Raw genomic sequence first — 27,316 nt, forward strand, 5'->3', positions numbered from 1 at the left:
TGCTTTGATAAAGCTGTTCGAGTCCGAGTCAGGGATGACTCAGGACAAGCTTGAGTCATGCTGCCATAAGCCAGCACTGCCAGGGGATCTTGTGTGATACACCACCCAGCCCCCCCTCTCGGGTTCCTTTCTCTCGCTTCCTTTTCACATTCACACGCCGTCCGTGGATGTCACTGAGCTCTCTCAATTTAAAGGCACAATATCAACGGACTCTGCATCTGTTCTCCATCCTCGACCGTCCACATGTTGGGAACAATCTGGAGTTGTGAGTTCAAAAGCAGCTGCCCCTTTTGGCGAGGTCTTTACTGCATTTAGTCGACACCCTACTAGGGTATCCGCTCGCTAGAGCAAGTAGGGTCCACTAGTTGTTGCATGTTATTCGTGAGGCAAAAATGTGTACTAGTTGACACCGGTGTGCTATGAGTGCTCCTTGTGCCAATAAGAATGATACACGTGAACATCGACAGTGCTTTACTAATAACAAGTAGCGCGGAAATGTCTTTGTTCGTTGTCCTTTTACTGAGGCGCAGTACACTGAAATAAGTGTTTGGAGAAATAACACAGATCCTTTTTTTTAAGTAGATAATACGTCTACTTAAAAAATGTTCAGCGCACCATTTGGTCTTCAGCGTACACAGTGAATGTCGTAGAGTCCTTTTTACTCGAAAAAGACTAAATATGATCCCAGTCGAAACAGAGAGTAAAACCAAATTTGAGTACATTTTCCTCAAAGCGGTGGATTCATCCATCCATCTTCCGATCCGCTTATCCTCGCAAGGGTCGCTGGAGCCTATCCCAGCCGTCTCCGGGGGACACCCTGAACCAGTTGCCAGCCAATCGCAGGGCACACAAAGACAAACAACCATCCGCGCTCGCATTCACACCTCGGGACAATTTCGAGTGTTCAATCAGCCTGCCATGCATGTTTTTGGAATGTGGGAGGAAACCGGAGTACCCGGAAAAAACCCACGCAGGCCCGGGGAGAACATGCAAACGCCACACAGGGAGGCCGCAGCTGGAATTGAACCTGGTACCTCTGCCCCCGTGAGGTCGACGTGCTAACCGATGGACCACCGGGCTGCCCAGCAGTGGATTCATTGTAATCCAAAAAAACACATTTTTAGTTCTTCACCAAAACATGCGTGAACAACAACATACAACCGAACTGCTACGTGTGCATGTAAAATGAACAATCGGCAAGGTTTAATAAACTTCACTCTGTTGTCCAATTGCGAGAGAAGGGGGGGGTGTCGTGCGTGGGGGGGTGATATAAGAGAGATAGAGAAAGTCAGAGTGTGCGCGCGCGTGTGTGTGTGTGTGTGTGTGTGTGATAGAGGGAGAGAAAGAGAGAAGAGGAGAGAGAGAGAGAGAGAGAGAGAGAAACCTCTCTCCTGCTTTCTTTATCGCTAATCTTGTCCCGCCAATGCACTGCCTGGCATCCCAGTCGGCTCCATCAGTTTCGAGTGCCGCTGCAGTGACTCACCGAAACATCATATCCGCGATCCAAAAAAACAAAAAAAAAACGCGTGTATCTCTCTTCTCTGCGCACAAGTCGCACGCCACAGGATTTACAAAGAGTTGTGCTGCATCGCGTGCGCGCATTTTCTCACTTTGGATTCGACAGCATCGATTTTAGCGCACCCGGATTTAAATGCGCGTCTGTCTGGACCCGCAGAAGGGAGTTAAAAGGGCTGAGGTAAGAATTCTCCGGTCGAGGATGCGCAGCCTCGTTTTTGACGCGCTGCGCCGTCGTTTTTTCTGCGCTTTTCTTGACTCGTGTCATGACGATCTATTTCCCGCACGCGCGTATGTATGCTCGTTTTGGGAGCCCTTTTTGAATCGGCCGACGTAGCAACACTTGCGTCGAATGCTTTAAGCTGCGCTGGTGCACTTTGGTCGGAGACGCAGTTGCAGGTGGCGCTCAAATGATCCAAGAAACGGCGCATCGGCCGGATGATTGAATGACAGTGCAGCGGAGGAAGACTCATCACGTGGGCGCCTAACATTGATTGTTTTGGACGTCTCGCAGGACGCGGTGCGATGTCCGTAGTTTTATGTTCAAACGGGGTCAACGCAACAGCTCGTCCACTTTTTTTTTGGGTGGTGTGTGGCGGGGGGGGGGGGCGCGGGGGGTGCATTTGAGGCTAGAGACAAAACACATTTATGACCCCCCCCCCTCCCTGAATCAAAATGCAGGCTGGCACCCCTCTGCACGCACGCTTTTTGCCAAGCAACCACCAGATGGTGGTGTGTGAGAAGAGGGGTGATTTTATTTTATTTTAATTTTTTTTGGGGGGGGGGGCATTGTGGGGGATATTGTATTTTCCATGCTGCACCCCAGCTAAAGGGGTTGAAGTTTCAAGTTTTTGCAAAAACCGGAGCGCTGCCTCGCACCCCCGCTTTTTCAGACATTTATTCAGTGATTCAAATTTCTTCAGGGGAGATTCAACTTCTTCCACTTTGCTGCATATATGCTGTTGCGCACCACAGAATCAAACGCACACCCATGCAGGCCAGCGAGGAGATGGAAAGGGGCGGCAAAGACTGCTGCGCCTCTTGAGCTGGGTGGGGAGCCTTGCTCAAGGGCGCCACAACAGTTGCCAAAAAAGAAATGTGATGATTTTATTTTACGTACATTTATCAGCACAGCTTGACTTGAACAGATGAGCTGTGCAGTCAAGTGACATCGTCCCATGCGTGAATGAACTGTTTCCCATCTGTAGTGGATGTTTTGGCGACTTGGGAGGTGGGGGCGAGGGGCAATATATCTATGCAGTGATATGCACACAAAATGCGAATGTGTGGCCAGGAATTACATCCAAAAGACACACACACACACACACACACACGCACACACACACACACACACACACACACACACACACACACACACACACACACACACACACACACACGCGCGCGCACACACACATATGATGTGCACAAAATACCCATTTGTTGGTTTAATCATTCCAGAGAACAACTTGGACATCTGGCTTAGCAAATTGAGCACGTCTTTGCTCAGAACTGCACGATGATGTCCTTGAGGTGGGACTTTTGTTGGTCACCTGACTTTTTAGAGTCGCACTATATAAAAGCCCCTTGGGAAGAATAATTCTTTGCAATGTCAGGATTTTAAGAATGTCTCTGTAGCTCATTCCAAGCCTAAAATAAAATGTAATTATACTGTGCCTGTCCAATGTGTAGTTTTTATGTCTGCTTTAATGGTCTGTCGTGTCAATTACGGTGGGCACCCGCAGGTTCACCTCTTCCTAACATTTATTTTTTTTAATAATAGCCGACAGTTAAGCAGTATATGGATTTTGGGTTCACTATAATTTTGCCTCGATGATTTAGAAATCAACTGAATAGAAATATCAGTGAAGAACTCAAAAATAACTTGATCGGTTAGAATTTCATTTCAATGACATTTTGTTCCTGAAATCCACCCTGGAAACCCCCCCACCCCTGCCCCCCCAACTACTGGCATCAGAATAACCCTCATTTCGGATCAATGTTATAAAATCGAATTGAAACCTAGATTGGATTATGTGATCTAATCTGATGTCAGAAATCGTTTGTGGTTTTGAACAATCATTGTTCAAGAATCGATCCAAATCATGATCTAAAATCCGTTCAAAGGACCTTTGAAGAACTGGGTCCAAACGTTTCTTTCTCAATTCAGGATTTTGACATTTTGTTTATTTGAAGAGAATTGCTAAAAACATACTTGGCAGCGTTAGAGGGCCCTGTTTTTCGTCACAAGTGCGGACAAGCGTTCTTGAGAGTGAGTGCCTCATTGTTGCAGTGAAATGACACCCCGGTGGGATATATTCCAGCAACAAAAGGGTTTTTATATATACATATTTTTTTCATGGCTCACACTTGTTAGGATGTGAAGGTATGACAAAGGTGTTGATTGACAGTTGATCAGAGTGTGGCTTCAGCACATACGGACATGCCCACGGAGTTTGGGAGCAGAGAGAATGGGCTGATTTGGATTTTTTTTTTCTTTACTCTTGAAATTAGTTGGGTTTGTTCACAACTCTCTTCCCTGTGGTGTACCATATTTAGAATATGTATTTATTTTCACGCAGGGTTATGGGTCCCTGTGAAAGATGACTTTGGTCCCCACCGTATCAATGCCACAAAATTAAAGTGCCATTTCCTAGAAAGTGCCCCTCTCAGTCACGGTCCCTTAGAATCCGCATCACTTTTCTCCTCGTGGAAGTTCCGGTGTATTTGAGAATGGGTGATATGCTCAGGTGCTTGTGTGCTTGGAGAAAAAATGATTTCTGAGCAGTATTTTAAGGCGGGTTCTAACTCAGAACTAAAGGGCAAAAAAGGATGTCGTGAAATGTCTCCTCCTCTTTAGTAGCTTTGTGATTGTGATTGCATGTGACAGACTTTCAAGATTACAGAGCTTTTTTTTTTTTTTTAATCATCGGTCTTCCATCTTCCTGGCTACAACATGTAATTTTAAAAAGAACAACAAATCAGTTGACCCATACACGGTGCATCTGTCCTCTCATTTGTGATTGTGTGTGTTATTTATTTATTTTTGTTCCTTTGAGCAAAGTGCGCATTGTGGTGCATGCTGAGTGATATTCTTGTCATAGCAAATCAAAGAAGCATTCTTACAAAGACTCCAGAAAGTATGAGCGGAAGGCTCATCATATTGAACATGATGTTTGTATTTAGATGTATGACCTCAAAGCGCTGTACCAAAACAGAATCATAGAAAGTATACGAGCACTGATCAAATGATCAGAATACAGCAAAATAAAATGCAAAAGTTGAAACAAATAAAAGGGGCATAAAAGAAAATTGGACAATCTCGGTTTGTGACGAAATCCAAGTTAACCTGGTGTGACTTCCGAAGCGGTTTATTTAAATCTCTTCAAACGAGCACAGCTGTGGATTGGATAAGCAATTTTAGTCACTGGCGTATGCATTAAAAAAAAAAAACCCATAAATAAACAAAATGTCAAGGCAGTCATTTCACATGGCGTAGATTCAGACATAAATTTGAAATGGGGCCCATCGCAGCAAGATGTGATTGTACCTCGTGATGGAAACCAAAGTCAATTTCTGTGAAACATTTGCAAAGAAATATTGGCAGGAATATCAACCAACGCAACAGCTATGTTTTGTCCAGCAGCAAAGCACGCTTCCTTGGCTTCGTATCGCTTAGTCAGGAACAACAAGTGTTGCACACACCAGCTGGTCTTAGTACTTCAAACAAGGAAGCATTCATTCACTTGAATGCATCTTGTATCCACATATGCACGCGTTCTTTTTTTATTAGTCAAGACAATACCAAACCGAAAGTGTCGTAAAAATAAACTGTTCATTACCAGCTCAACATTTCTAGATAAACACTTAACAGCTTGTCTCAAGAGAGTACTGTAACTCCGCATGTTTTTAAAAAAAAATGTTCAAGTCACTGAAATGATTGCACCGAAGAAGTGAAATCAATGCCAAGCAGTCTAGCCCAACCTCGGAGTACAATGTAGCTGTACCTTTTTGAGGTCGCGTACAGCAGGACTTTTCAACCAAACTTTCCCATGCTTGCTCGGTCCTGACCCATTATTACAAAAGTCAAACCAAGCTAATGTATTTTTCAAAATTAGCATTTGTCATTTTTTTTTAAACACAAATAACACATAACTCCACTCAGAGTTCATTTCAGAGCACCTGATTAAGGCGCTGAGAGGCAAGCGAAATTACCGTATTTTCTGCACCTAAAGGCGCTTTGGGTGATAAGGCCCACCTTCAATGAAAACCGTGGGTGGCTCAAATGAGCATTGCTGTATGCCATTTTTGCAAGGGATCGAGTCGCTCCAATCTTGACGTGAGCTTCCGCCATTTTCATATAGACCGTTTCCCTCACAATATATTTACCGTATTTTCCGCACTATAAGGGTCTTCGGATTATAAAACGCACCTTCAATGAATGACCTGTTTTAAAACTGTTTTCATACATAGAGCGCACCGCCTTATAAGGCGCATAAAATAAAAGCTACAATATTGGCAGCGGTTGTGCTCTGCATCCACTAGTTGGAGCTACGCAAAAGGGAATACAATACGATACAGCTTTATTGATATAGAGCCTTCACAACCGCTGCAGCTGGAACAAAGCTATGAGAACTGGTCATAAACACGGACATATACATACAAATGGCATTACAAAACAATAAATGAAACACAAAAGTTATGAAGACAATTGATTCAACAAAAAAAGCACACAGACCTTCTGGGCTCACATCCACAAGGGGCTAAATATCCTCAGAGCTTATGCTTGTCGCCTTCCTCCTTCGTTTAGTCAGTAGTTAACTATGCTTTTGGTATTATTTTCGTTTCATAATGGCTGAGCAGAGCTCGAAAAGTAGTTGCCTGTTTGAGTGTGTGTTGGCGAATGCACATGTCAATTGGTGCCGGTCAGAACCCTGTTAGGTTACAATTGGTTCCCGCTAATAATCACCATTAGATGGCATCGAACACTAACAGGCAATATAAAGAGACTGTAACACCATATACTGTATAAGGCGCATCGGATTATAGCCCGCACTGTCGGCTTTTTTGGATAAATGGAATGCTTTTAGGTGAACCTTATCGTGCGGAAAATACGGTAAATATAAAGTGTCCACAAAATAACAGAATACTTACAGCCTACTGTGTGTCTGAATTAAGCCTGAAATGACAACCCTGGAAGAACGTAACAGAAGTGCTTCGAGGAAAAAAAACAGTCTACAATATTATGACAATGTATATTAAAAAAACCCAAAACACCTGATATTTCCCAGACAAGTGTGTCTCACCCTTTTTAGCCTTCGCGTAAACAAAAATCCACATTTTAAAACCCCCGGTTGTATTACATTTTGCCATTGCGAACATCAGAACACATTTTTATACGAGCCACTGTTTGTTAAACACCGAGGGCAGATTCACATGCCGAAAGTGGGTCACGACCCATCCGTTCAGAATCGCTTGTGTACACTGTTCCTTGACGGAGAGAGGTTGCCTCCAATAGTGGGACGGATTGTCTAGCACATGTTTTTTTAGATGGAAATATGACAATCAACATGGTATGCCCAAATATAATGCCAGTGTCACAGACGATCTGTTTCAAACCCTAATTCTGAGTTTTCCGCTTCAATATGGGCCGGACGTTGAACCAGCTGCAAGGAGATCCTGCGGCGTTTGCTTCATTTTGTGTGCTAGAAGAGCCAAGTGTTGTGACAGGCAATAAATAAAAACTTCACGGTTTGTGCAGGAATTCATTATGGCTCCTTCTGCTCTACCCAACTTGGCCACCGGGGGCAGTATAATCCAGTCATGCAGATGCAAACAAAAAAGACTTTCACAGCTGCTGTAATATTCACCGTTTTTTTTCCCCACAGAGGATAAAGAATGTATCCCTGTGAGTATTATGTTGCCTGTCTACATAACATTCTTTGACATAGCTCGTATGTCCATCATGACATGTAAATGTGAATAATTGTTAGCGGCAGTAGTTCAAAGTGTCAGTAACATTTTCCAGATAAGACCCGAGCAGCCTCAGGCTGGATCATGTTGTGATTGAAATGCAAATGGCAACGCGCCCCTTCATTGATATTCAGAAGCCTTAGCTGTTATAATCAGTCAGAGTGAGAACAATGGACGCCATCCTCGTTGAAGGAGTGTGGCGGCGGTGGCGCTGCGCACGCCTCGCATTCAGCCCTGTCACTCGCCATAAAGGACAATTAATATATTATGTACCACATTAACACAAATACTGTACAATGTCGGTTCACGGAGAAAAAAAAAATCCCATTTCCAAGCCGATTATCTTGCTTGAATGATAAGCAGCAATTGCAACTGACGAAAGTGTCGCCGCATTTCTCCTTTAACCTTTGATGTTGTTTTGCTACCATGCAGACGTGGCCGCGATCCCTCCATGATATCGTGGTTGGAATAATCATTACATTTGCAAGCACTCAAATCAGTGGCAAATGATGGAAACCCCGTGGCTGTATCCAAACTGCTTCAAGCAAATAATCTCCTGCTGTAAATATGCCGAAGGGAGGGAAAAAAAAAAAGAACACTCATCTCTCATACTCAAACCTGTACGTAGCATGACATTACCCGTGATGCATCCTGGTGTCTTTTTCCTCTCTAAATGTGCGCTTGCTGTGTTGACAGCCACAATGTCTTGTCACAATGACAGTTTCAGAGTCATTTGTTTGCTTCCCTGCCTTGAAAAAAGAAAGGTGACATCAATTTTTGCCATAGCGACTCCAAATTGCTTACTTGAAGTGTCCTATTACACTCCCGGGGCCAGACGACAAACACTTTTGTTGTTTACATTGTGTAGTTTGACTTGAATATCTGTAGCCGATTCGGCCTTTTGAGATTGGTCTACACATGACAACAAAAATGAAGCTGTCAAGATTAACCCTTTCATGGACAGCGGTTAATACAGTGGACAGCTTACCGTGTTACCAGGTTACAGGGTGCGTGAAATGGTTCAAGTGTTGGTTTGACAGCACGTCACCAAAAGGTGTGTAACGGAACGGACCTCAGGCCAAGTGAATTCATTCATTCATATCCAATATATTGTCCAGATTGCTGCAGGAGACAGAGTTGCCTCTTGTAAGCTTCAGGACAATCTCCAGACATGATATTTGATCAAACTGAGTTCAAGCATGTTGAACCCTTTAGCTCCTGATGATGCTGTTGCTTTGTTCTTGCCTGCACACAGCTTTAAATCCCACCGGGAGGCTTTCAGAAGCGGAGCGTTTTGTCTGCCCATTAATGGTCTGCAGGGTTTTCGTTAAGGGGAAGAAAAAAAATACCCCAGATACTTTCACCCACCCGCACACGATTAGTATGCCCTGTACAGATTGACCAGGCGTCTGTCAAAAATAGAGCAGCTGCATATTTTTAGGAGGGCTTCTGGCACGCTTCGGAAAAGGCATCGTGCCACTTCTTGTAGATTCAAAGTAATTGTTTCGATTAGGCAAGGACAGTTGTGGTGACTGATGTTGATCTGATGTCAGACCCGGAATGACTCACCAAGCTGAACGGCTCTGTTTATCCCCGGCTTCCATCTCGGGCAGTCATCAGATTCGGATCACGTTTGAAAATCTCCTGGCTTGTCCTGAAATGAAGTCGGATGTTAAGTAGGATGTCCTGCCTACCTATTGCAATGTCCTTGAAGATCACCTGTGAAGTATTTCTTTAAAAAAAACAAAAAAAAAAAAAAAATCAATGGTCTTTCAGAGACAGCAGTTAGAACAGTGGACAGCTTAACATGTTATCAGGTTACGAGGTACATGAAAGGGTTAAGAATTTTCACTTCATTTTTTCATCAAGGAAAACAAGGTTAATCTATCTCTGATAAGATGTCAAAGTGTCAAGATGTATTTTTGTGTCCTTTTGGGCACCTGTTCCAGTGTTTCGCGTGACTGCGATTGAATCACAACGATTGTCGAATGCAGCGGTCCCCAACCTTTTTTGGCCCACGTACCGACCGGTTTCATGTCAGACAATATGTTCAGGGACCGGCCTTTAAGGTGTGGCGGATAAATACAACAAAGAAATATGATATGACCTGCGTGAAAACTGTGGTATTTTCTAAACATAATAATAATAAACATGAATTGTGACGCGAAGAACATCCGATCTGGCTGCGACACTCTCTGGTTGCTGTGGTTATATTTAAACGTGCCTTCAAAATAAGATAAACCGCAGATCACCATTGCCGCCTATTATGCAGAGTGAGCTTGGTGGGTGGATAAATCCGTATTTTAAGTAGGACTCCTGATACTGTCTATTAAATGTCGTCTTCTTTTTCATGGAAGTCGTCGGCTCCTCTTCTGCCTCCTGGCTGGGCCTTTTCCCCTTCCCAAAGAAACTTTCCAAAGACGTTTGTTTTTTTTTTACTCATTTTGCCAGCTCTTCGGTTTCATTTTAGCGGTAACCTATCACGTGACTGAGAAGCGCGTCAAGAGTGATGTACTGTAGACGGATATAACAGAGAATCCTGTGCGTTTTTCAAAATAAAACATCTTTCAGATTCCAAAATGAATAAAACGGAAGTAATCAAGTAATTTTTTCTTTCTGTGCGGCCCGGTACCAAATGACCCACGGACCTATACCGGCCCGTGGCCCGGGGGTTGGGGACCACTGGTCTAGAGTATGAGAGATACTGTATGTCGTACATGTTGGTTTGTTAATGAGCATTTAACATGGTTCCAACTAAACCCGATACCACTCATGTTTACCCTCCTATTTCAGACTCCGAGCTGGAGCTGAAGGCAACGACGTCCAAGCTCTTTTTCTCTCCTGGATGTTCGGATCCGAGCGAGTCAGGATGGCAAATGCTGAGCAAGCCGCGTTGTTTTGCCACGACGCTGTCTCTGTCCCCCAGCTTTTAGCCTGAGGAAGAGACAGGAAACAAAGGGGCTTTGAGGAACCCAAGGGTGGACTTTCACGACGCCAGATTTGGCTCATCACAGCGGGAGCATGTCTGCTTGCAGAGGCCTTTCGTGGATGTGTTCCATCATGGCTTTCCTGCTGCTCTGGATGGGATTCATGTCCATCTGTGCGCTCGCAATCAAGGGTCAACAGCATCCCGTGGTCACCACCAACTACGGCAAGTTGCGGGGAGTGAAAGTCACACTCCCCAATGAGATCCTGGGACCGGTGGAACAGTATTTGGGGATCCCGTATGCATTGGCCCCAACAGGGGAACGGCGATTTCAGGCACCGGAGCCCCCCATGTCCTGGCCGGGCATCAGGAATGCCACTCAGTTTGCTGCCATTTGTCCGCAGTTTTTGGAAGATCGCTTCCTACACAATGATATGCTCCCTGTGTGGTTCACGGCCAACTTGGATACACTCGTAACCTATGTGCAAGAGCAGAGCGAAGACTGCCTTTACCTAAACGTCTACGTGCCCACTGAGGATGGTAAGTGCAAGATTTTTTTTTTTTTTTTGGGAGGGGTGGATGGTCCATTAATGCTTGCATGCGTTAAGTACAGCGGTACCTCTACTTACAAACGTCTCTTCGAAAGAAATTTCAAGATACGAAAGGTAAAAATACAGTCTGTCCTGTTACTCTCAGCTCCAAGTTTCCTGAACGCAACATACTTAGACCTGCTCTGCCATTGGTTATTACCGAGCATCATCCTGGCATCCCATTGGCTAAGAGGGACTTCTACTGTATGCATAGATAGATAGTTAGGTGTTGATACAGCGTCCTCGTCATTGCCCGGGAGGTGTTCCGATGGTTTTACGTAAATGCGAATCACCCAGAAAAAGTGTTCACCAGTCGGGCGATCGCTCACGACGCTGATGTTTGCCTAGGACATTTTCGAAGGATTATTAAAAGAAAAACATCCTTGGATCAGTTCTTTCCAAACGCGAGGCAAAAAATACTTTTGAGAGAGAGAACATGACGATGAGGACGCAGTTAAAAGTTAAATGACCATCATTTTTATTCTTTGCTCTATTCTTTACATTATGCACAACTCTCATTTAATCGTGCAATGATTTAATTGTAACATGTATTTGTAACATATTTTGATGCATTTTTATGCTTTAGGAAACATTTTTGTCTGAATTTTGGGGGCGGGGGGAGGGGGGGCTTGCAACGACTAATTTAACAACTCCTCCACAAGCAACTGCACCCTAACTTCATTGTCATCCACTTTGTCTGTTTCAACATTCTTTTCGCGTATGACCCTGGATTGTTAGTTCTCTCGTTGGAATAATTCCTTTGTTAACTTACGTAGCCACAATGTTACGTAACCACGTGTGGGTGGAAGTCGGGGAGCAGGCAGTTCTGGGAAGACAGTTTGCAAGAGGGAAGCCTGTCTGGTTGTGACGATAAACAGTTCTCGAAATCCAAACGTACAGATCAATAATTGTGTCAAATAGTTTGCAACTGTTGCCTCAACATTGTGGCAGGGAGATGGGCAAATCAATGTTTGAAGATCAGCGGGGATTGACAGGCCATACATACAGTAAGTGCTCCCTTCGCTTCCCATCATCTTTTATTTACCCCGCTCCGCACGGCGATTTGGCCTTTTGTAATAGCCTGTCAGTCAAGGATCAGGGAAGGAGTTCGCCGATCGCATCTTCTCACATGGATTGACAGCTTCAGTGACATATATTCTTGATACGAGTGGAGAGTTGAAAACAAATGTCCACTGAAGAGAAATAGCTGCTGTCACGGCCTGTTGCGCGAAAAGGCAAAAAAAAAAAAAAAAAAGCAAGCGCTCGAGAAAAAAGTAAAACACGCGGAAGTGACGTTTTAGGCTGGATTTACAATGCAGTTCCAAAGTGCCCAATTCTGATGAAGTGCCTACATCTGTCTAATTACATTTCAAATGACTCATATCCAACAAAGCACATGCGCATTAAACAATAATACGCTTTGCTGCAGCTGCAGCAGTTGTGAAGGCTCTATATAAAGAAGCTGTATTGTATTGTATTCCATTTAGTGTTGCTTCATCTAGCGGATGCATAACGCAACCGCAGCCACGGCTCTATATAAATAAAGATGTATTGTGTAGCTTCTATTCTATGCACCTTATAACGTGGTGCGCCCTATCTATGAAAACCGTTTTAAAATGGGCCGTTCATTAAAGGTGCGCCTTATACTCCGAAGAGCCTTATGGTGCGGAAAATACGGGTACCCTTTTTTGCATCATTTGAACACTTATTCAACAAATTATTATCCTTGACTTCTGATTTCCAAACGAGTCATCCATCAATTTGCTGGGTACAGGTATATGTAATAATTCTATGAGACGATTAAACATTCATTTCCTTTCACCGTCATACCTGCCCTTTGAGGGACGTCTTAACTTCAAAGTGGCCCACCACCAAAATGAGTTTGACAGCCCTTGCTCTCCATTGTTTGTTTATACGCGGCACGTGATTGGTCAGCGACGAGTTCAGGCTGACCGTGACCCTCGCGAAGAGAAGCCGTACAGAAAACGGATGGCCCGGATGCAGTGTTAAAGAGTCTTCACACAATTTTGCTCCAGCTTGCCGCTTGACAAACAGCCTCAGGTTCTGGCCCGACTCGGGATTTAGTGAAAGAAATCTCCTGAACCAAAAGACATTTTCTTCCAGGTGTTGAGGCAAACTGTTTCTTCTATCAAAATAACCAACCTTCTTACCCTTTACGGAGTGAAGATAAAACGCCACGGGATCCCCAGGCGAGCAAATGGCCACTTTGTGTGAGATAAAGCGTTGCTGTTATGCTCATGACTTTTCTTTTGAGATAACCGCCACTTGAAGCAACAGTTTTTTTGTTTTTTTTTGGTGTGTGTATGTCAGTGGGTCCAGGTTACGTTTTGCATTTAAAGGTTCATTCCCAAACTCATGGCAATTACACCATTTGCCAAATGATATGTTCAATTTCTACCAGGGCTTGCATTTCTTACAAGTTACCCTTTTATTGATAATCATTGCTATATATGGCCATCATGTTCTCTGTTCTAAAAATCATCCTCTCTGCTGGAATGGCTTTGGGATGTAGTGGACCACAAGAATCATACTGACGTGAAAATAGGGTCAATGCGGGTACCAGCCGAGTGTACCTTTGAATATGTCTGGTGACTGACTCTGTTGTGATGATAGTTAGTGCCGGGCCATAAAATGACCGCAGTACTAAATCACAGGTGTCGAACTCCGGTCCTCGTGTGCTCCTATCCTGCATGTTTCCCTCCTCCAACACACTTGGTTCAAATGAACAGCTCACCAGCAAGCTCTGCAGAAGCCTGATCATGTTTCTGATTAACGAAACCTCTGAAACATGCAGGATAGTGACCGCGAGGACCAGATCCTGATACCGGTGTAGCAAATGGACAATTTAAAATCTGACAGGAATCTGACACACTTCGTGGATGAACTGAACGGTGATGGAATCCCACAAATGTAGACACGAATAAAATCCGTAGCAAAAATATTTGTTTCAGGGAAAAAAAAAAACAAAGGTCCAACAAAGTACAAACAGAAATTGCTGGTGAGAACCTGATCATGATCCTGATTATCGAAACCTCTGAAACATGCAGGATAGTGACCTCGAGGACCAGATCCTGATACCTGTGTAGCAAAGGGACAATTTAAAATCTTACAGGAATCTGACACAGTTCGTGGACGAACTGAACGGTGATGGAATCCCACAAACGTAGACATGAATAAAATCCGTAGAAAAATATTTGTTTCAGGAAAAAAAAAAATGAAGGTCCAACAAAGTACAAACAGAAATTGCTGGTGACCAAAAAAAAACAGTAAAATGAATGAAACATAAACAGAAAGCGTTTGCAAAAAGGAAAGGTAACAGCAACCCCCGCCCCCCCCTCCAAAATACACAAAATGAAACGCAAGAGTTCAAAAATCAGCAAAAATCTCAATAACAAAAATACTCACAAAACTGGAAACCTTAACGGACAAAAGCGACGAGCAATCTGAGCGAGAGGGTCTAGAAAATAACGCTTGAGTCAGTGCAGCGAGCAAGGTCAATAATCCGACAGAGAGGAGACAATTTAGCAGCCCTTAAAAAATCTGGTCAAGGCGTTGATTGAGAACAAGGAACAGGTGCGCCTGCTGGAGGGAAACGCCCTCCACTCTAGCCGGAGCTGGAACACAACAAACACAGGACATGACACAATCAGAAGAATTCATTCAGATCTAGCTAAGGAGCCAACCAGCCCGGGCCACTCATTGATTAGCCAAGTATGTGGTGAATTTTGAGACATGGACATAAACCACTTACTTCTTTCTCTATTTTCCCCATGAAGGTCCAACAAAGTACAAACAGAAATTGCTGGTGACCAAAAAAAAACAGTAAAATGAATGAAACATGACCAGAAAGCGTTTGCAAAAAGGAAAGTAACAGCAACCCCGCCAAAATACACAAAATGAAATCGCAAGAGTTCAAAAATCAGCAAAAACTCAAAAACAAAAATACTCACAAAACTGGAATCTCGACGGACAAAAGCGACGAGCAATCTGAGCGAGAGGGTCTAGAAAATAACGCTTGAAAAATAACGCTTGAGTCAGTGCAGCGAGCAAGGTCAATAATCCGACAGAGAGGAGACAATTTAGCAGCCCTTAAAAAATCTGGTCAAGGCGTTGATTGAGAACAAGGAACAGGTGCGCCTGCTGGAGGGAAACGCCCTCCACTCTAGCCGGAGCTGGAACACAACAAACACAGGACATGACACAATCAGAAGAATTCATTCAGATCTAGCTAAGGAGCCAACCAGCCCGGGCCACTCATTGATTAGCCAAGTATGTGGTGAATTTTGAGACATGGACATAAACCACTTACTTCTTTCTCTATTTTCCCCAGGAATTCATAATAGCAATTCCTGTTAATATTGGAATAATTCTGCCCATGTAAACATGAGCACCGACAGGCCTTTTGGGGTCTTTTTTTAGAAGGTCAATCAGTGTTGATTGCCCTTCTAAAAAAGCTGCCTCTGTGTGTTGCTACCACAGTTGCAATCTTTAACCACTGGAGAAATCAAACAAGTGCGGTGACAAAAGTTGTTTTCTCATTTGTTTTGCATTCAACAAAGCAAGGGGGAAAAAAATGAATCTGACTTCCCCTCCTCTGCACTCGGCTGCTCTCTCCAAGGCACGGCGCGGCAAACTGAAATACAGTTTGAGTGCGAAGTGTCACAAATGCAATTGCGCAGTCAAATAACATCACAGCTACGTTATTGAAAATTACAGACATCTTCTTGCATTTTTTTTTTTTATCCTTTTATGTTTCTCCTCAACACTAGGCGCGAACTATCACAGAAAAGGGGCAGATTTCAACAGTAATGATGGTGGTAATGATCAAGGTATTTTTATTTTATGTTCTTGCCCAGCCAAATAAAAGTCTAACTCCATTGCAAGTCAGTAAAACTCCTTCCTATACTCAGTGTTGGTTTGTTTTTTGTTTTTTTCCCCACGCTTTAACTTCAAGTAAAGAACATACATTCGACCCGATCTTGCTACGTGTCGACTCAAACGAATGAGCATGTTATTTTGCATTCTCGAATGAACAAAAACAAAATCCTCATTTTCTAACCTGGCTCCACCGTGCATGATGATAACACAAATTTCAGAGGTATCTTTATTGCATTGTTCTGGGAGCAATAGAAGAGGTTTTAGTGAAAAGGTCACCCTCGACAGAAGGGAGATGGGCAAGTGCCCAGAAAAAAAAACAAAAACCCTGACATTTCTGAATCACATTAGAACGGGCAGTTGTTCAAATTTGATTCCTTTTTTTTTTTTGTTTAATACGTAGATTGGTCTGCAGAGACAATGCTCACTGCATATTTTGAGCAAGGACGCTCTGCAGACTGCTGAGCGCGAAACTCCTCCTCCGCCGTAGGTTGAAGATGACCAACGTCATTTATTTATTTTTAAAGATGGGTGGAGTTGTCTTTCTTTTGGTTATTTTCCAAGATGGCCGCAGGTAGCTGTGCGCCATTGTATTGGAACGTCCGTGGTGGCAACCCCGCTGTTCGCTCATGGAATTGATTTTTACCATCATTCAAAGGGATAATCCCATACTGTCCTCATATTGATGAATGACACATCATCAGAGCTCAGAATTTGTCTGCCCACACCTCGATCGAATCCAACGAAATCGCATTGAACCACCTGTGCCAGAACTTAGACCTGCTTTTAGCTAGTCTAAATTGTAGTCTACGTTCGGTCACCAAATTGTCAGGTGTGCCGGGTCCGTGTAATAGAAAATATCAGAATGTCAAGTGAGCCTCCTTGCTCCATTTAATCAACAGACTCACACCATTTGTTCATGAAATCTCCGTCTTTGGTGGCATTGTAAATTAATGTGCTCAAGCGGTGTTACTTGGACCTCTTATTGCAACAGTAATCACTGGGATTACGCCTAATTATTGACATGCACGCCACTTGACACCATTTTTGAAATCACTTGGTTATTCGGGTAATTTGTGTCATTTCACACAACAGGTCGCCAACAACCCGAGACCCGCCTTTGTGTACAGAAAATTAATTTTCCACATTGTCCAATTCAACTGCCAGACGATTCTAAAATGAAATCACTGAATAAGACTAAGTTTACTTACCTCATGGTAACCTCCGGTGCATTCTGAGTCAACCCCAATGCAGACAACACTAATAGATACATAAGGGATAGCATCGATGTTGCAGTGATATAACCCTTTACGCAATGGATATTTGAACACAAGCGGTACAGTAACACATGTAGACCGACAATAGAACAGTGTGCACAGTCATACATTTTAGTGGCTAATATTAGTGCCGTACTGAGGAGCTGAAACAGTCTCCGTGTGCTTTATAGCCATCCCTGTGTCTTATTCAAAGCAGGCACACTAGAATGAGCAGCACAATGGCTTGCTACAAAGTGTGACAAAATATGTTTATTCTCTTTAATTTTGATTCAATTGAAATAATTGTATTATGTAGTTAATGTCTTTGTAGAGTACAATCATAAAAAGTGTTTTTTTTTTTCATGACAAACACATCACAACTTTGTTGTTGTTTGTTTTGGGGAGAGGGAAACGGAAAAATGGCATTTCCATTCATTTCAGTGAGGAAAGATGTTTTGAAACGGAACAAATTAGACTCCTATCTCGAGGCCGCACAGTAATTGCATTGTCACGAGAACTTCACAATCTAAATTGAATTCAGACAATGTTGTTTTACTGATATATTATTGTAGATGACATTTGAAAAAGGCTGAAAATGCGGACATTTCGAAAATGGCATCGTTTCCATCGAATTGCTGAACAACGTGAGTGGAGTTTGTGCATACCTTATGCAGTGCCTTGTCTTTTAATGCGTTTTATGGATGTCCTTAAAAGTCCAGCCACACTTCTTTGATTGTGATTACGGAAATTTACAGTACAAAGCCAAATTCCGTAGCAGTGAACCTATTCATCCACAAAGGGTCCATATTGAGTCTTCTTGTATCTTATGTCCATTAAATGCACAACCGCTTCGAGAGCCAAGGTCCATTTACGAGTGCTGGGTTACACCCAAGGCCCGTTTTGCCGCGTGTGTGTTTTATTGCCTGTCAGTGCTCGAAAGACCAAAATCAGCATCAATAGAAATGTCTGACTTATTGAAATACTCATGCACCTGACACAGGCCGTGCATCACGATGTTATAGTCTCCGGCCTGTCATCAGATGAGGGATTTAGGACGATAAATTGAGCCCGTGTGGGAGGAGAGGAAAACAATTGAGTGATGTGTTTCTGTGATTACACAAGCATGTCACACAGAATGACAACAAATTCTTGATATGGTGATTAGGCTTGGGCAATCCCTCTGATCCTTTAGAACCGAAAGGCTTTGTGACCGTAGGAAGATGCAGGACATTTTGTTTTATTGATGACGATGATTTGAGTTCGGAAAAAATATTGACGGTAGCCAGTGAAGACCAAACTATTTCTGACCGCTTTCTTTGCGGGTACATGAAGAACAAAGTTGACGTATCCCCACTTCTTGCATCTCTGGATGAGCTTTGAAATGGGATCGCTGAAGATATATACAACATATATACAACAGAAGGTCTGGACAGAGCTAGAGTATGGACTACATACACCGGGTTCGTGACGGGCAGTTTTTTTGCTCTTGCAAATGATTGGCAATTTGGTTTCCGGGTTAACTTCATGCTGGAAAATAAATGGACAGAAAAATTTTCAGTGCTGGAAAAATGAGTACAGTATTTTCCTCAATACAAGGCGGACCTAAAAGCATTCCATTTTCTCAAAAGCCTTATAATCCGATACGCTTTCTATATCTATCAATATTCTGATTTCTTGGACGTAGTGTTTTAAATGTTCTGTGTGTATATATATATATACACACACACCGGTAAATAAGTAGCTGCGATTGAATGTGTGGTGTCTGAAAAGGCATATAAATATATCTTTGGGAGTGAATTATTAATTGAGATTTATGCAAATTTGGACAAATCCCTTTTCAGTGTTTTAAGTATTATTTAGTGACACAAATGTAATTTATTTTAGGCATTATATATCGATATGTCACTGTGTTAGTTTGTTTTTTTTTTAACTTTTGCGAGCTGCACAAGTCTTTTCCGTGCAGTGACTATCAAGGTGATTCTGTGACATTTCTCACAGGAAGAAGTGTTCTTCATCTACTACTGATGAAAAGACGTTTGTTTGCCAGGCTATTTTTTTTTTGCCTTTGTAGCCAACAGAAAGTAAACATCAGCACTATTTCTGTCAATCTTTTTATCCTCCTCCCTGCGCTAATGACGACGCGTCCATGTTTTCATACGTGCATTTATGATAGGACTGTCACTTGCAGCAGGGACAAATGCTGAACGCAGCGATTGTGTGTTTTTTTTTTTTGTTTTTTTTTTCTGCGTGTCAACCACTTGTTGGTGGCGTGCTTGGTGTGAAAACGTAAGCTCGTCCCTTGAGGGCTGAGGATGCCAGTTGCAGAACAAGCTGTGGTTGAGGATGAACAAAACACTGAAAATGAGCAGCCTCTTCCTCTGCACTCGCAGCAGCCTGAGGCAGCGGGATCTTCTGCTCGGCTTCTGCTCTATTACTGGATACTGTCTCTTCATCTCCTCTCGACATTTGACTCATCTGCTTTCTCACCGAAAATAGTGTAGACATTGTGATGTCATGACTGCAGAAAGGAACTCTTCATCATACAACTTAACCCCATGATTCGGAAGAGCTGTTTGCCTTGCAATCATGCGGCGCGATGAACGCTAGCATTTTTCTGAATGTGTAGCCTGATGCTAACATCATTCTGAATACATTACAGTCGTTCCTTTGCTTTTTGTAGCGTTTAGGGAATAGCGAGTAAAAACTGTGATTAATCGGTGGCACTCCTAAAAATATTTTCAGGGTGCGGGTGGTATTTTAATACTAAATACCGCGTAGCAGAAGCCATATTAAAACTAAAAGCTAACAACCCAGGCTAACTTTAGCTCTTCCCAGGCATCTAAGCTTGTCTCACAGTTGAGACATCGCTCCACGATGCAAGGCTTTGCTATTATCTGGCTATCACTGTAGACCACAGGTGTCAAAGTCATGGTCCGGGGGCCAGATCTGGCCCGCCACATCGTTTTATGTGGCCCGCGAAAGCAAATCAAGCATGTCAAGTTCCATGATGATTGCTAAAGTCTGAACCAAAATTTTCATATGTAATCCATAATAACAGTCAAATAATTTCGGATTTGAAAACTAGTTATTCATCAATTTGTTGTGCGCTATGTATGTAATATGTGGAGGGGATTAAACATTTATATGGTGTCCCAAAATTCATAACGGCCCTCCAAGGGAAACCATAACTACAACGTAGCCCGCGCCAAAAATGAGTTTGACACCCTTGCTGTAGAGTCTCATCAAATGTTCTCTGTGTTTTGTTTTTTTTTGTCATTACATATGATAAAATAACAAAATAAGGGAGAGGCAAATTAAAGTCTGTTCTTCCCTCGACCTGTGCACTACGCAGTCCCGGCTGCGTTAGCTTCCTTTTGAGCAGTGGACGGGCCTATCTTTTGCGCCAGGGTTACAGAAAAAAAAATTCTAATGAGGTTGAATGAATTTGATATATAGCTTTTAAATGTTTGACAACATTTGTTCGGTTTGGTTGAAAAAAAGTAGGCTTGACACCTATGGCAGGAACATCCTCTAATAACATTTTTTTCTTCAGCCTGACATTTTCAACCTGTCCTGGCCCCTTCCTTCTGTCCATCCTCACATCTTCTGATTGTGACAGTAACGCTTCCAGTCGCAAGGTAACTCATAAGAAAACGCGAGCTCAATAGATCGAACCGACTATGAGATGGCAGCGAGCCAAGCGACGGTACAATCCATCTGATTCAATGCCACAGAGATGCCGCGCTGCGAGTGTAACTTGCGGCACAAACGTCTTGGTTTTTCTTCCTTTTTTTTTTTTTTTTTTCCATTTGACCTAAAGTGAAGTGAATGTGAAACAGCCCGCTGGGATTTCTCTTTATTCTCTCCATTTCCCACCTGGTAGAAGGTGACATGAAAGAGAAGAAGTGAAACACGAGCACCAGACACACAAGGAAAAAGTAATGGGAAAGGGAACGGAAAATAGACCCGACTGAATGAAGAGCAGTTGAATAGTTATGGGCGGGCAGATCGAATGAAGGTCGGCATCTCAAGGCCTTCCGCTTGGCGAACAACCTTGCAATCTGATGATTGCTGTTCCTGGATTTTGGGCTTGTGGAAAAGTAATTCTCTTGACACGTAAATACCATACTGTATTTTCCACACTAAAATTCGCACTGGATTATGAGGCGCACTTTCAATGATTGACCAATTTTGTAATTTTTTTTTCATACACAAGGCGCATTGGATTTTAAGGCGCGCTGTGAGCTTTCTAGAAAATGGTAGGCTTTTAGGTGCGACTTTTAGTGCGGAAAATACGGTCATTAAAATACATTCAAATTTCTGGAAGTGGGCTTGGGTTTGTTGCTCGCTTCATTCTGTTACAGTCGCCGTGGCATGGTGGACCAAATGCAAACAATAAAGAATGACAAATAAACCGAGAACGACTGGACTGGAAGAAGGGGTGTAAACACACCAAAGCTGACGGCATAAAACTGAGCAAGATTTGAGGAGAACAGAACAATTCTTGGAGGATGACGGATAGAAGGGACGGGCACATTTGAAACTAATGACGAGTTAGGTAAGACGGGGAAGCAAATAATGAGCAAAACAAGGCAAGTAAACCTCATTTGAGCCTTTTCGAGTGCTCATGTCAAACTGCATGGTTTTTTCAGTCCTTTTCGCACAACTTTCTGTTCTCCATCTGAATGGCAACGTTTCCAAAAGTGTTTTTTTTTCTCTTTTTTCCCGTTCATTTCCAAACTGTAAATGAATGACTACATTTCCTTGCTCCGTTTATAAAGTGTTTGCTTCAAAATGCATTTCAAATGTCAACATCAGGAGACAAAGACAATTACTTTGACTTACAATTCACCAGCCGTACTTCAACATTGCCATGCTTCAAACGGGTTGTTGTGAGAGAAAAGTGGCCACTGAGCTTTGAGTGTCACCGAGTGTTCTCAGCACGTTGCGGGAGGCACTGCACAGGGGCAACGAAAGAGCCAGAGAAAGGCATAGAAGTGGACGTCCTTGGGAAATGATTGGCTGTGTGAAAAGGGCATTCAGACGTTTAGCAAAGGTTGAAAAATATTCACCTTTCAAGGTTTGAATGCATTTTAGCTTCTTGGTGAAATTTCGCCCCAAAAAGCCTTAACGTGCCAAAGTTTTGGAGAACAGTGTCTCCATCACATTTATAAAGTCGTATCAAGTGTAACCTTTGATAAAGAGACATTTGGATTGCTGGTCTACTTCCGAGGACCGCATACAGAAAAATGGAAGGATGAAAGGGCCGCTTTTAAATTCGTCAACTTTTTGAAACACACTCAAGTCAGTCAAGAAAGCAATTAGCGGTTATAGATTGTTTGTATTGTCTAGTTAATTTCATCAGCTTTCTGTTAAAGGTGTTAAATTGAGAATTTTCTTTTTTTTTAATCTCAGAGTAGATACCGCTCTGCAAGTAACAGCAGTCGAATCCAATCCCCTGCATTCAGAACCGCACGAAGAGGAGTAAGGTGACCATTTTTCCAAACAGTTGACTTGAGGATCATCCATGTGACGTCTTCATAAATCAGCAATAGAGCACAAAGTGGAAGAAACTATTTTTGATCTCTAAAATTGAAGTGTTTTGAGGATAAATTATAATTTTAATCATAAATGGTTTGCTTGCATCTTCGAAATTAGAAAAAATGTCTTCGGTGTGTATAAAAAAAAAAGTAATTAGTGGTAATGGCACCTATTTTCCTGACAACCCCCCTTCTCACTCTGCCCACCCTCACGTTTTTCAGCTCACATTGCAGCCCATGCCAACTGTCATTTTTATTTTAGTTTTTTTTGGGGGGGGGGCACTGTGTCACGGGCCGCTAAAATTGGATGGTGGGCCGCAAATGGCCCCCGGGCCGTTGTTTGGACACCACTGCTTGACAATGAAGGTCACACTGACAGAACGAGAACATGGTGACCTACGATCACCCATTTTTTTTGTTCTTCCTTTCATAGCTATTAACATGTCTTAGATCAATAAACCACTGCAGACTTCTGACTGCTGATTTTACTACATCACAAGACAAGCCTCGTAACTGTCTATTTGCCTTTTAACCCCCCCCCACCCGCCCGCGCCCACATGAGGAAGAGCCAGCTTTAACGGCCCGTGGCGTGCGGTGAGTCGGCTCGACAAGATGACGACTCATTTTACGTTGTTGAATGCAAAGGACACGCTGCTTAATTTATAATCACCGCCAAACCGTCAACTAATCACCAGGTTTAATCACAACTGGCCAAACTGCAAATTAAACAACAGGAACAAATGGGCCCAGCCGCAGAGGAGACAGATGTTGAGATTGTCGGCTTAAAGCGGGTGGGAATGCTTATCAGTCTGCGGAAGAATTTAAAGCCCCCGAGAAGTCCCGTTGTTGTCATGTACAAATGATTATGGAAGGAGGAAAAAAAATATATTCAAACAAATGTTCTCTTGTCAGACTGAACCTGTTGTTTTTTTTTTTTTTGTTTTTGTTTTGTTTTTTTTTCCTTGCTGGTTACAACTGAAAGCTATTACAATGGAATCTCATTTCCGCCAGTGAAAACACAGCAGATTTTTTTTTTTTTTAATGGCAGAAAACCATTTACGCCTCTAATATTTTTTTTTTGTAAACCGACAGAGGCAGCACATTCAAGAAAAGTTTTGGGCAGTGGTCTTCAATGCGTAACCCAACAAAACACACACACACACACACACACACACACACACACACACACACACACACACACACACACACACAGCTCGTGTTACCATTTTTTTTTTTGTTGAAACAGACTGCCTGCCTTTGAAAATTGTTTAAAACGTTCCATTTTTTCATGTGATTTGTAATGTGGATCTTGCCGTGTAAAATGTTCTAAATATGCAACTAATTCATGAAGACTGGATTGATTCTAAATTAGAATCGATGCAGAAAGAAGATCTCCCGGTGCCTGGGTGGCTTTTCTCTGGGTTCTCCAGTTTCCTCCCACATTCCCAAAACATGCACGGCAGGTTAAAATGGAACACTTTAAATTGTCCTGCGGTGTGATTGTGAGCGGGAATGGTTATTCGTATGGGTGTGCCCGGCGATTGGCTGGCAACCTGTTCAGGGTGTCCCCCGCTTACTACCCAAAGACGGCTGGGATAGGCTCCAGCACGCCCCGCCACCCTTGTGAGGATAAGCCGGGGAGTGATTTAATGAAATGTTTTTGCTGTTTGCTATTGCTCATAAACTTTGCTTGACTTTCTAATTCAAAATGAATATACAGTCAGTATACTGTATGTACAAGTAAGTGTAAATATAGGAGATGTCTATCGCACAGTGTCATAGTTTTACAAATCAACGTCTCCGTTTCCATGCGTGGAAAATGATGACCACCAGTCTACCTGTCGCATCGATGTGAAAGTCAACATTTGAAGCCGTTTTTCTTCTTTTTTTTTTTTCCATGAACCTCTTGTGTCCTATTTGCAGATATTCATGACGAGAACGGATTAAAGCCGGTCATGGTTTATATTCATGGTGGCTCCTTCATGGAGGGAACCGGCAACATGATTGACGGCAGCATCCTGGCGAGCTACGGCAACGTCATTGTCATCACAATCAACTACCGTCTCGGCGTTCTGGGTGAGTGGCCCATTTGGGGCCTATTAATTACTTCACTTATGGGCTGATTGAGTCTTAAAGTGACTTTGGGTGATCGATTTCATGACGAATTGACTCTCGCTATTTCACCATGATCATGAGGTGGAGGACATTGAAAGAGGTGCAAGCAGCAACCCTGCTGTTAAGATGTCTTTCATGACGTTTCTCACATATTTAATGACATCATCAGGGAACAGAGTGTGAACCTTTGTGTTACTTGGGAACCGATGCCACTTATTTTACAATTATTCACAGATTCCTGATGCACCTTCGACTGCTTTGAGACGGCGGGCTCTTGATAGCGTATATCACGTAGCTGCTTACATGAGTGCCAACATGGCACAGCTTCATGTGTTAGTGTGAAAACATGTTCTCATTTTCGCCCCATCTCAGCTTCATAATCATTTTTGCTACAAAGAGGAGAGTCGCATCTCTGTTGTGGCCATGGCAACCCCACATCGCCCACTCGTTAACACCTCTAATGTTGTGTTTATGTGCCAAAAAGTCACATATTAGGTTTAGTACCCATTGGCGGGATGTCAAATACTTGCTTGTGCAACTTCCGCTGAGGCCCATCGGAGAAGCTCGCTGTCTAAATGGCAAAAAACAACTTTTTGCGGGAGACTGGAAGAGGCAAACAAGCATATTAATGAATTTTGTCGAAGGTGACTGCTTCTCGCGACTGGCTCCAAGCCAGGCCTCGGATGATCATTTTTGTTGCCATTCCAAAAATGTTGACATGAATAAAATAGAGCTCTCCGCCGCCTCTCTATTTTGCCTGCGAGATTCTGGCTTGCACCTGCTCATGGGATGCCCTATATTAAGACGCAAAATCAGCCGCAACAATTTATCTCCGTTGACATCAATCGCAGTGCTCGTGATCATTTCATCGACTGTATTTGCATATGCTGCTGGCATAACACATGAATTAACTTCACGACCGTTGGCAGACGCAATCCTGGCTGCGGCCAGTGAGTTGATCAGCTTCCATATCGGTTTGTGTTTGCGGCTGTTTTTGCGCACGAACGCGGTGGTTCAAAATCAGGCCCGAAATGTTTGAATGGCACGCAACTGTACTTTCATTTCTCAACCGAGGCTCATCTCACTTAAATTCGTTTACCTGTATTACAAGACTTTCACCATAGAAATATCTATTAAAAAAAAAAAAAAAAAAAAAAAGCAATAGGACTTGGTAGCATTAGAATATTAAATGTGTAAATGAAAAATTACATTTTGCACAGGTAACGTCCTTTTTTTTTTCCCCGTCGCTGTCTGGCATTTTCCCTTTCTTGTCGATGCAAGAGGTTTTCTGTCAGCGACGCCAGCGCGCATCTCTGTGCGCACGCTAGTGCTGCTCCGCTGCGGTTTACTTGCCATTCATTGCAAGGCCGAGCCTGTCTGCACCACTCGCTATATTTAGTTGCCTAGGAGCCAGGGGGAGAAGGTGTTCTGTGAGAGGTTTGCCGTGTGGAACGGGAAAAAAAAAAAAAAAAAAAAAAAGAGGAGAGATTGCAGATAAAAATATGGAAAGAAGCCACTGAAGATGGATTGTGACATGCTAATGTGAAGCTTTGGATAACCTGACTTAAGACGCAGTGCAAGCAGTCAGAAGCGAAGAGGACTCGCTTGATATTTAATTGACACTCACATGAGCCGCAGAGTGTTTTTCTCACCGTCTCGCATCATCGACGGGGACTGATGAGCATGGGTGTAGTTGACGTCATATTTACTCAATTAAGTGAATAATCAGTTCTGCCGATGATTCCTAAAGGTATTGCTAACCTCACCCTATCAATAAGAAATCATATCACTGAGGCTGATTGCCTTACAGCGGTCGATATAAAATCCATGTTTTGAAAGATGTGCAAACATATTTCCCGATTTTCTACCGGAAAAAGGCATCTGGGTTGAATACTGTTGTAATTTGATGGATGAAGCACCCGTGCTTGGCTGCTAATTAATTAGCATTTTACCATATTGGCCCGAATATAAGACGGCCCTGATTATAAGACGAACCCCATCTTTTTCAAGACTCAAGTTTGAAAACAGACTTTTTGAACACCAAATTAGTTTTTATACAGAAAATAATTACAGTACATCTGAAACAAATGATAATATATTTGAGAGAAAAAGCATGTTATTTTGCCTCATTCAAATCTTAATATCTGAACATTTAAATATGTAAACTAAAGTGCAATCACATTCCTAAATAAATGACTTCTGGGTTTTGAAATGTAAATGACATCATAACTTCTCCTCAGCTGCCGATCTTCGACCCTCTTTTCTCCAGATTGTCGCTACGTTTTCTCCATTTTCTGTTTTCTATTATTTTCTTCTCTTTCTTTCTTACCGCTATTTTTTATTTTTCTTCTTCGTGCTACCGCTATTTTAATTTTTATTCTTCGAGAAAGGGGTTCACTTTGGCCTCGGGAGACAAGTTCAGCATTCGCTTCAATGATATCTGGCGCCATCTAGCGTCGTGAATGGGTATAATGTCTAGACCCCGAATATAAGACGACCCCCACT

The 27,316-nt window shown here is 42.8% G+C and overlaps 1 protein-coding gene across 1 annotated transcript in view; it reads left to right on the plus strand.

Moving 5' to 3' along the window:
* The first annotated feature begins 1,367 nt into the window (after positions 1-1,367).
* Positions 1,368-27,316, plus strand: part of nlgn4xa (neuroligin 4 X-linked a) — a 60,580-nt gene continuing 34,631 nt past the window's right edge. Inside the window, exons 1-3 of the mRNA XM_019857457.1 lie at positions 1,368-1,696; positions 10,282-10,954; positions 24,620-24,772. Of these exons, the coding sequence (XP_019713016.1) occupies positions 10,510-10,954; positions 24,620-24,772 (598 nt within the window). The 5' untranslated portion in view covers positions 1,368-1,696; positions 10,282-10,509. The remainder of the gene's footprint in view (positions 1,697-10,281; positions 10,955-24,619; positions 24,773-27,316) is intronic.

This window comes from Hippocampus comes, unplaced genomic scaffold, assembly GCF_001891065.2.
Source record: "Hippocampus comes isolate QL1 unplaced genomic scaffold, H_comes_QL1_v1.1 scaffold256, whole genome shotgun sequence".
Taxonomy (NCBI): Eukaryota; Metazoa; Chordata; class Actinopteri; order Syngnathiformes; family Syngnathidae; genus Hippocampus; species Hippocampus comes.